An 11,424-nucleotide genomic window follows, 5' to 3' on the forward strand; every position below is an offset into this window, starting at 1 on the left:
GGAACTGTTTTAAGTTCTGGCATAACTTTTTAAAGTGTCCTTTAATTTAACACTAAATATTTCTTCATATTTTCTGATTAAAAAGGAATTTGAAGCAGTTTGTGCTTCAAAATTTGTGCATTTTGTAGTTAAACATCTTTTATTTCTTTTACTGTTCTTTTTTGAGATTGGGATTTTATTACAGTATGGCAGCTTCTGTGGGGTTAGATCTAAAATGAGCACTTTGGCAAAAATCTAGTACAGGCATACCTCATTTTATCGCACTTTGCAGATACTGCATTTTTTACAGATTGAAGATTTGTGGCAGCCCTCTGCTGTGCAAGTCTGTTGGCACCATTTTCCCAATAGTATTTACTTTCTGTCTTTGTGTCACGTTTTGGTAATTCTCTCAATATTTCAAACTTTTTTGTTAATACCATATTTGTTATGGTGCTCTGTGATCAGTGATCTTTGTTTCTATTACGAAAAGATTATGAGGATGAAGGCTCAGATGATGGTTAGCATTTTTTTGCAATAAAAAATTTTAAAGCTATATACATTGTTTTTTTTAAGACATGTTGCTATTTCACACTTAAAAGAGTATGGTATAGTATAAATGTAACTTTTATTATACGTTGAGAAACCGAAAGCTTTAGGTGACTTGCTTTATTGCAATATTCACTTTATGTGATAGTTTGTAACTGAACCTGCAGTATCTCTAAGGTATACCTGTATAGGCAAAATTATTCTTAAGAATATATGCTGCATATTGTTTTTAGTATACCATACTGTTTTTTATTAAGTCTCACAAAGCCAGTTTTTCCTGCAATATTGGAACAGAAAGAGTAGATGGTAAAATTCAGTGATTTGTCTTGTATTGGACTTTTAAAATTGAATCATTTAAGGCATGTATTATTATATATGTATTTGTGTTAGTCTTTCAGTTGTGTCTGACTCTTTGTGACCCTATGGACTGTAGCCTGCCAGGCTTCTCTGTCCATGGGATTTTCCAAGCAAGAATACTGGAGTGGGTTGCCATTTCCTTCTTCAGGGGATCTTCCTGACCCAGGGATTGAACATGCATCTCTTATGTCTCCTGCATTGGCAGACGGGTTCTTTGCCACTGTCACCACCTGGGAATTCATATATATGTGTATATGAATTTATATATATACATATAAATTTGACTCTCTGGTAATTTCCGATGTTTACTTAGTATCATATATGGAAATTATGAAAGATAAAATACATATAAAAAAGTACCCAGGACAAATTAAAATTTAAAGGATAAAACCACCAACTGGGTCAAAAAATTGAAACGTATCAGCCTCCAAAAACCTTCCTGTGTGCTCTTCACTGATCATGATTCCCTCCCTGCCCTTTGGGAGTAACTGTTAATGCATGGATGATGCTTTGAGAGAAATGGCGATTTTACGGTGAAGTCAGAGCAGATATTTTTATCCTCCTTTTACAAAGGAAGAAGGTGAGGCAAAGAAAGTGTTTTGCCAAGTTCTTATTTCAAGTAAGGAACAGAAGAATTCTTTAATACATTTCCTGGGTTCCTATTTTGTCTTTATTCTTGAATTTTCTGAGATAGTATTTCATGTGCCAGGCATAAATCTAGTTGCTTTTATACATTCATTGTCACATATCATATTTTTTACCTATTATTCTATTTTTTACACTAAAAGTGATTAAATGTTTAATTCAATGTGATTTATACTTTTACATCTCTGTAAAATTTTGTCACAAAAATTAATTCCAAAGTTTTAAAAAACTAAGCCTTTGTCAGACTTTGCTTGTCCATAATTATAAAAACACTGCCATGTGGTAAATCAAATATCTGTATGGAAGAATGTTCTGTGGCCAGTGTGTCCTAAACAGCTTTTATAAATCTGTTGAGTTTTGTTCTCCCTCAGGTTATAAATCAATTATGTTAGTAATTGTGAAAATGCAACATGAATTTGAATCTTTTGTGGCTGGATCTCAAAACAGAACACCTCCATGAATTGAGAGATCTGGGGTTAACCATTTTGTAACTGATCCAACACAAGCAAAATTATTATCTCAGTAGGAAGGGGAAAATTTGCTCTTTATTTTTGTAATAGGTCTCCGTTTTAAAATCTGGGCATTATTTTAAAAATAGTATGGCAGTTTGGTATGATGCTTTTGGTTTGATTCGAATCCCTCCTGATAAAGGCTTCCCAGGTGGCACTAGTGGTAAAAAAAAAAAACCCTCTTGCCAGTTCAGGAGACACAGGTTCGATTCCTGGATCAGGAAGATCCCTTGGAGAAGGAAACGGCAACCCACTCCAGTATTCTTGCCTGGAGAATCCCATGGACAGAGGAGCCTGACAGGCTATAGTTCATAGGGTTGCAAAGAGTCAGATACGACTGAAGCAACTTAGCAGGCAGGCCACTTCTTAAGCTTTAAAATCTTAGGCAAGTATAATCCTTATGTGACTTTTTCTGCTTAAGCTGAAAATAATTCATAGGTTAGTTGAGATCAAAGAAAATGATGTCCAGAAATGCTGCGGCAGTTTCAGGTGAAACAAATGTTAATTTCCTTTTCAGTCCTCTGTGTGAGGCCACCTGAACACTGAGGGGAGTGGTCAGGGAAGGGGTTACTTTGTTCAAGCGAGAGGCTCCACCACGGAGTTTTGTACTTAAGGGCTGGCAGGTTTGACTGCTTTTGGCATGTCTTCTCTAGAGAGACTGTAGGTGACCAGTAATGTAGACCTGCTGGGCCTGGAGTTCCTAGATAGGAAATGAGTGAGTTTCCACTAATTTGTTTTCTATTATTTTATTTTCATTTTCCTGTTTTCCCATATGAAAATTTCACCTTTCTACTTGGTCTTCTCTTTCTGTTTATTCTCATTTCTGTTTTCTTTTCCTTGAAATGGTCATAATATAGAGCTAAAGAAAATGTTATGTTTATAAATCTCAATTTAAAAAGAGATGAATTTGGGAATTCCCTGGTGCTCCAGTGGTTAGGACTCTGTTTTCACTGTCAGCTACCGGGGTTCAGTCCCTGGTTGGGGTACTGAGATCCCACAAGCTGTGAGGTGTGGCAAAAAAAAAAAAAATCAATTTATGCTTTTATGTTTTCTTACATCTTTCAGCTATAGTGGTATCTTTTATGTTTTTCTCCTTTTACCAGTATACTGTCATCCCCTCATCCCTCCCAGCCATCATCAGTAACATTGAGCAGCTCTCAGGAGCCACTGGTCATCCCTTAAACAGATCATCTGTTAGGAAATTCATTAACTTAGATCAGTTTACACATCTCTTGTCATTGGGGTTTTGTTTTTTGTTTTTTGCCTCATGGTGTGACATGCAGGATGTTAGTTCCCTGACCAGGGATTGAACCTGTGTCCCCTGCAGTGGAAGTGCAGTCTTAACCACTGGACTGCCAGGGAAGTCTCCACGATTTGGTTTTAAATGGGACTGCGTCAATATAATTCAGTAGTTGTAGTCTATTTTTTACAGTCTGTTCTTTAACACTATTTTTTAACATTAACACATGTTCATTCTTGGTCAATATTTTGATAGAAAGCTTACTGGTTTTTTGATAGTTCTAAGCAAAACAGAGGCCTTAGGTTAACATGACTATCCTTTACGATAGAACTGCTAACAGGATTCTGTTAACAAATTTATAATAGCTTCTTTATTTATGTGTATTCATCCAGTAACACTCAGTTGTTACCATTAGGTCGTTTCTTAGTTATGCTAATGTAATGTCTGGTTTTAACACTGAGTTTAGTATAAAAGGTTTTTATATTTCAATTTTTTAATTTAAAATTCAGTCGTATAGTTGGAATGAAAGCAATATACTGAAGAAAGTCTTTTTTTAAAAATTAAAGTATTACATGTAAGCTGAGGAAGAAATTGAAAATGTTTAACATCTGTTATGATTAAAATAAATAGTGAATGCTATTTATTTTAATAAATTAAAAACCATTATTATGGTCAAGTTCTTACCAACTTTGTGAATATTATTTGACAAATCTTTAATCCTGGGCTGGTTTTATCCAGCTGCTACATATGTAGAAGATGCAGTTAGGTTTAAATATTAGTCTCTTTCATACAAAATGCTGTTCATTGCCTGACCTTGTTCTGCTTAGCTAGCCTACAGTACTGATGTCATTTGGCTGTATTTTTTCTTGGTTTTGTTGCCTCTGGGATAAACTCAAGACTCCCTGAGATGGTACACAGATCCCTTTGTAAGCTGTCTTTAAGCAGCCTTTCCGGCTGTGTCTCACCTCTCCTCCTCTTGCACCAGCCGTGGTGGACGTTTCACCTCTCCACTGGCCGTGCTGTGCCCTATCACACTGCTATTCCTGTGTGCTTTTTCTGTGAGGCTCCCTGATGTCAATTTTTATCTTCCTTCCTCCGTTCTTTGGGCACCCTGTATCTTCACCATTTATAGTGCCTTCTAATTATTTCTGCATGCACCGTCTTTCCCCCATTTAGACATGCATATGGTAGGTGCCGTGACTTTTTGTTCTTTGCATTCTCAGAAAGTATGACTCCAGATTGAATTTACTTACAGCTGAAATATTGGCTGAAAGAACATTGCAACCTTTAAATTTGTGACCTTAAAATAAGAAACCTTCGTATATTGATGTAAAGAATTGATTTTAATTGTTTCAGAAGCCACTCAAGAAGGTTATTATTGAAGAAACTGGTAGTTTGATACGGACTGTTGATGTGCCGGATAGCACCGCTGCGGTGGCTGCTCCAGAGTGTAACCCTGCTGACCTGGCACGTGTGGCAGCAGCCGCGGGCATGGCACACAAGAACTCAAGCCAGGGTGACCTTGTGCCCACAAGTGGCGTCCCGAAAGCCAAAGTACTGAAAATAGAAGAAATCAGTGACACTTCAGCTCTTCAGTGAGTGGAAATACTCTTATTTGATCTGAATGGTAATAATTCCACTGGAAAATTGATAGTACTGATAAGACTTCTGGTTGTATTCTTCCCCAGAACCTTTTGAACTATCCAACTTTAGATTCTGTTCTTTTTTTTTCTTTTTACTTAAATGTAAGAGAGGTTTTGCTGAAGGAATTATCATTATTCCTTTACCATAGTGAGGAATTTAGAAATGATAAAAGTACGTTGGAACACGTTGATTTCATCTATTTTCTTTTCTAGAACTTAAGTAAATATGTTTCACTTTGTAATTCAGCAAAAATTTTTTATTTTTTGGAGGGAAGCTTCATAAACAATGTAGAATTTAGGCATTGTCGTTATTCTAGCCATTGATATTTATGATTATTTGTGAAAGTGAAAGTGAAGTCGCTCAGTCGTGTCTGACTCTTTGCGACCCTGTGGACTGTAGCCTACCAGGCTCCTCCGTCCATGGGATTCTCCAGGCAAGAATACTGGAGGGGGTTGCCATTTCCTTCTCTAGGGGATTGACCCAGGGATCGAACCCAGGTCTCCCACGTTGCAGGCAGACACTTTAACCTCTGAGCCACCAGGGAAGAAGGCTCTTGAAATTTTTTCAGAATTTTTTTTCTTTGGTTCACAATTTTTTAAAAAGTCATATGTTTTCTTAATCATGAGAATATAAAAGACATAGATTAATAGTTTACTTTGGGGTATTGAAATTTTATTATATATTCTTTCATTGCTACTCAACAGTCCTATTAAAAACGTTTTTTTTTTAAACTTTGAATTCTAGTAGTTCTATTTAGAGTGAGTATAGATTGTGGGAAAACTTTTAAGTAGGCAGACTTTTTTTTTAAAGGAGAAAGCATTTCTTTCTTTTTGAAATCTTTCTTGAAACTGTGATAATTCAGATCAGAGTGAAAGGTTGAGTTGTGAGTATATGTGATATAATAATGCCGTATGGGTTTCCCTGACTGCTCAGACGGAAAAGAATCTGCTTGCAATGTGGGAGACCCAGGTTCAATCCCTGGGTCGGGAAGATCCCCTGGAGAAGGGAATGGCAACCGACTCCAGTATTCTTATCTGGAGAATTCCATGGACAGAGGAACCTGGTGGAATACAGTCCGTGGGTTTGCAAAGAGTCAGACACGACTGAACACTAACACTGTTACTACTAATGCAGTGTATGGAAATAGTTTGTCAAAAGGTGGCAAGGCTGTTAGCTCAGCTAAGGAGAATAGGCAATATATAGTCAGCACACGAAAATTTGTAGAAGTATAATGTCTTGCCAAAATTATGCATGTATTATCAGCTGAAAGAATTTACTGCTGGCAGAATATAAACGGATAACACACTATTAATAAAGTCAGAAATTTTAGAATCTCTGTTGATGTTTCTGTATGTAAACTTTGACTATTTGTGTTTCTTTTCTGATTAATTGATGTTTCTGAAATATTTCAGCTCTCATGTCAGTTTGAGAAAGGACGTATGTCAGTCCTTCAGGGAGAAGACTCCTCTAGAGGTAGACAGAGCACCTGCCCAGTTTATCAGGACCGTTCTTCCTCCAGTGCCTGCAAACTCATTTCAGCTTGAATCTGATTTCAGACAACTGAAAAGTTCTCCAGATATGTTGTATCAGTACTTGAAGGTAAGAGGTAGGAAGCTAGTAGTTCTCTTGTAAGGTAAAGGTCAGAGAACTTCTTTGGTCTCTATATAATAATAGGGTTGTATTTGCTTTGTGAACAGTATGATTCTGGGCTTCCCTGATGGCTCAGTTGATAAGGAATCTGCCTGCAATGCAGGAGACCCTGGTTCGATTTCTGGGTCGGGAAGATCTGCTGGAGAAGGGATAGGCTACCCACTCCTGTATTCTTGGGCTTCCCTGGTGGCTCAGCTGGTAAAGAATGTGCCTGCAATGCAGGAGACCTGGGTTCAATCCCTGGGTTGGGAAGATCCCCTGGAGAAGGGAAAGGCCACACACTCAGTATTCTGAGTGACTTTCACTTTCACGTTTCTTTCACAGTGTGATTGTAGAAAATGCTCTTATTCTTTGCCTAATACATACATCATCCTGATCAGGCCATTTTAAGTATTTGCAACCAGGGAACCTTTGGAAATAGGTTCTGTGTTAAATTCTGTTTTCTAACAGAATCTTAGTCTAATTTCATACATCATGACTTAAACTTAATTCTCCATTCTTCAAGATGAGGAAAGAAGCTAAAATACATTGAGTGCCTTCTGTGTGCCAAACTATGCTTACAATATTTAGGTAATCATTCTCCTGAAAATGAACCTTTATTTTCTCAAGGAAAAGATTCAAATCATATGAAATTCACCAAATAATGGATTTTTTAGCACTTTTTCAAGTGTAATTACTATAATAATTTCTTATAATTGTGTGGTATATAATATTTCAAAATATATTATCTCATGTAGTTTTATTTTTTAAACTCTCTTTTTATTGCTCCTTGAGCTCTCGTTTCCTATTTCTCTTGGGTGATATACATCTCTCCATAAGGTTTTTCTGTGAATTGAGCAGAGCGATTATCTTACAGTCCCTCTAACTTTCTGTCATAGTTACATTTCAGTGTGATTCCCTATTATTATTCATTAAATACTTATGCATAGTAGTTATTCTTTACTATGTTGATCTAAGCAATTATTACATAAATAATTTGTGATTGGGAATATTGCCATAATTTTCTAACTCCTTATATTTTTCCCAAAGCAAATTGAACCATCCTTGTATCCCAAGTTGTTTCAGAAAAATCTAGATCCAGAGGTATTCAACCAAATCATTAAACTTCTGCATGACTTTTACATTGAGTAAGTAAATTTAGTTATACTTTCCTACTGTAATGCTCAGCTACTTTTAGTGATTTGGAAAATTCATCCTTTTTGGTATCATACTGCTACCTATTATATTGCAGAATTAGCTATATTGTAAATTTTACTGTGGCAGTAGTGTAAAGAAATACAAGTGTAAACAATGAAAAGGGAAGTGATTAGGGGAGAAAAGGACTTACAGATTTTTTTAGAGAAAGGTGGAGTATAAAAGTGACAAGTATTATAGCAGATTAGTAATGTCTATTCTGTGCCTCACATTTAATAATATTAGTTTCTTAGTTGACTTGATAAGCTCTTCATTTGGGCACTTAAAATATAGACAGTGTGCAGGAACAAAAGATAGATGAAGACTTTATTTATATATAATTAGAAATATTATTTTAGTAAGCAGAACTAAATGAGCTGCTTTTAATTGATCATTTGCTTTTTATTTGGGCTTCAGGAAAGAAAAGCCATCACTCATCTTTGAAATCTTACAAAGACTTTCTGAACTAAGAAGGTTTGATATGGCGGTGATGTTTATGTCAGAATCTGAGAAGAAAAGTGAGTTCTATAAAAAAAGCTTTCCTTTACTCTTTATTCTTGTGTGTTCCTTTATTCAACAAATGATAGAGAATATTTATTGAATTCAGTTATGTACAGGTGCATGCAACTTAATTGCAGTTTAATTGAGTTACAGTTAAATTAAGTAAAATTTTTCGGTCTGAAAACAACACTGTGAGGTGTAGGTATGATTATCATTTTGTTCTTACAAAGGGGGAAACTGAGACATATATAGGTAAGGAACTTGACTGGGGTTCCACAGCTGGGAAGCCAGACCCAGGATTTAAACCAAGGTGGTCTGAACTCTTCTACTTGAAAATATAGTATCATTGTAATGGTTGAGCTCCTGGCATGGTGGAACATGTACAGGGTCCTTGCCACAGGAGCATGCAGCGGGGTGTGGGTGCATAGGTGGTCGCATCTGTTTTTTTCAGCTAATATCTTTGAGTTTGTTTGATTTAAGCTGAATTCTCAAAAAACTATAGGAATCAGATGAAGGAAGTGAGGATGTGTAGAGGTTTTGAGGCAGGAGAGGGCAAATTGAACTCAGAAAGTTAAAAGGAGTGCAGTGTGGCTGAATTGTAAGAGTTAGAGGGTAAAGAGAGGCAGGTGATGAACTTGAAAAATTATATCCCTTATTTATTTCTACATCTCAGTCTTTGGTATAAAGTCAGTTTTGTGGAACCCTAATTTAAGTAAAATCAAACTATGGAGACACTTCAATTACAGTTATCCCTTGAACAGTGTGGGAGTTAGGGGAACGAGCCGTCCACACAGTTGAAAATCCACATACAATTTTACAGTCAGTCCACAGCATCCGAGGTTCTTCATCCAGATTCAGTCAACTCTGGATCATATAATACTATAGTATTTCCTACTGAAAAATATCCATCTGTAAGGGGATCTGTGCAGTTTAAACTCATGTTGTTCATGGGTCAATGGTACTCAGAGTTTTAAGCTATAGTCTAGTTTTAGAAAGAGAAAAATCATTAGGATGTACCTCCTGGACTAAACACACTTTGGGCTCCTTTTCTGTTTCTTCTTTATGTTTGTAGCAGTGACGTTGAGTCTGAATCACTAAAGAAAATACTCTTTATGTTGTATTTGAGGAAGTGGACCTAGTTTAGAGAGATTCTTAATAAACTTAAACCAAAAGAATTCTCGCTTAATCTTTAGTAACAGTCTTCAGAAACAGTCCTGAAATTCCCTGAAGGTATTAGTTTGTTATTACTATTCTGACTTCATTTTCTATCACTGTTTAAAGTCATTCTGCCTACCACACTGACTGTGTTTATTAATGCACCAAATTGCCAGGCTTCTTGTAGCCTCAGAGTCTTTGTGTTTGACTCTTTCTCTCAGCCGAGACTATCCTTCCCTGCCTCTTCTTCATTTCATTCGGTTTCCACCTAGTAGTCACTACCTCAGTCACCTTTCCTCACAGGCCTACTCAAATTAACTGCCAGCCTCCCCTTCCTCATCACCGTCTGTCATCTTACCTGGCTTTATTTTCTTCATAAGACAGAACTGCAATAGCAGACAGTATTTTAAGTATTTATTTTTTCTCTATCCCTAATAGAATGAAAGCTCCATGACAGGAGGAACTATCTCCCTTGTTCTCTAGGTCTCAGAGTATTAGAATGGTGCTTAGTACATAAAAACCTTAATATAAGTGCTTGACTGAATGGATTTTTTGTCACTATGATGTGATTACTTGAAGTGTACTCAGAGAATGTGAGTTGGTCCTCCAAACTGGCCTACCAACAGTATTGTCTTGGTTGGATCACTGCTCTCTGCTAGGTTAAACATGGAAGCATTTAGAGTAGTTCCTAGCATGTAACTAAATATTCAATAAATAGTAGCTGTTGTCTTTTATTATCATTGTTATTAGTAACAACTGTTAGCTAGTTTTAATGTTGAGGGATGTAGTATGAACTCTATAGCAGTGTTTTCCAAAATGTTAACTGTGAATGGTTTACTGGTATGAAAAATAAAGATTTTATATGACTCATAAGGAAATCTTATTTTTAACTTTTAATTGTTATATATCTTATATATTTAAAAAATATATAGCTTGCCCATCAAACATGATTTTTGTGGATATTACTGCTAATTTTCTATTTATAGTAGTGATTTAAATTTTATTTTAAAATAAGATGTTTTCAGGTTTGAAAAACAGTTAATTGGAGTATTAAGTAAATAAAAAGCATACTTGTCACACAGGGCAAAAATCTTTTAAGGTAGTATAGAATGAGTTATGTTTAATCTGCAAAGTTCATGTCATTAAGGATATAGGGAAAACTGTTTATTGCTAAAGCAAAATATTCTGGCAAGAAGCATCATTGGGTTGCCGTATAATTTTCTGTTCTTAGGTTGGCTCTTTAAATATCTGAATTAGAATTTACAAATAACCCTAATGATTGCTTTAAAATGTAAAAAGTATTTAACAGACTTTATTGTTCCCTTTAATTTTTGCTTTCCTGTTTAACAATGGAGATTAAAATGAAATTTTTTTCTTTTTCAGTTACACGTGTATTATTCAATCACATAGACAAATCAGGATTGAATGATAACTCTGTTGAAGAACTCAAGAAAAGATATGGTGGTTGATTTCCATTTTTGCTGAAATTATTGCCTCTTTAAATTTCATATGTAAATTTTTTTCTACTGGAATTAAATGTTTTGCTTTTTAAGAAAATAAAATCATACAGAAAAAGGACTGTTTTTGGACATAGGCTAATTAGCTGTAAAGTGAATTGTGATTAACTAGTGAGAAATATACTTAAGTGAACTATTTATAAGTTTTTTCTGAAAATAAAAATATAAATAATGAGGTATACTTGTAAAGATCAGTATTTTATTTTGTAAGTCACTTTAAATGTTTGGATGTATTCTTCAGTGCCTCATGTTACATTATTTTTATATTTTCATGAGTTTTTGTAACCACATGCTAAGGTTGCTTCATAAGCATATAATAAAATTATATATAGAGAATTAGGTAGATAATCATGTTTCATTATAAAATGGTTTCATATCATTGTGCCAGTTTACTAACATAAAATTGCTTAGTTGCAGGATTTTTAGTGTTTATTTTGAAGGGAGACTTTATTATTTAGATTTTTTGAAAGATTACTTGGAGAGTCACAGCATCCTTAAATTTTAATGC

At 35.3% G+C, this 11,424-nt stretch overlaps 1 protein-coding gene across 2 annotated transcripts in view; it reads left to right on the top strand.

The window, feature by feature from the left end:
• RPAP3 (RNA polymerase II associated protein 3) overlaps positions 1-11,093 on the top strand; it is a 35,215-nt gene extending 24,122 nt beyond the window's left edge. For both annotated transcript variants that reach the window (XM_043886065.1, XM_043886073.1), the window contains 5 exons: positions 4,633-4,871; positions 6,333-6,519; positions 7,600-7,697; positions 8,161-8,261; positions 10,783-11,093. In XM_043886065.1, coding sequence (XP_043742000.1) covers positions 4,633-4,871; positions 6,333-6,519; positions 7,600-7,697; positions 8,161-8,261; positions 10,783-10,868 — 711 coding nt within the window. In that variant the 3' untranslated portion in view covers positions 10,869-11,093. The remainder of the gene's footprint in view (positions 1-4,632; positions 4,872-6,332; positions 6,520-7,599; positions 7,698-8,160; positions 8,262-10,782) is intronic.
• Positions 11,094-11,424: the final 331 nt, after the last annotated feature.

Source organism: Cervus elaphus, chromosome 3 (genome assembly GCF_910594005.1).
Source record: "Cervus elaphus chromosome 3, mCerEla1.1, whole genome shotgun sequence".
Classification (NCBI taxonomy): Eukaryota; Metazoa; Chordata; class Mammalia; order Artiodactyla; family Cervidae; genus Cervus; species Cervus elaphus.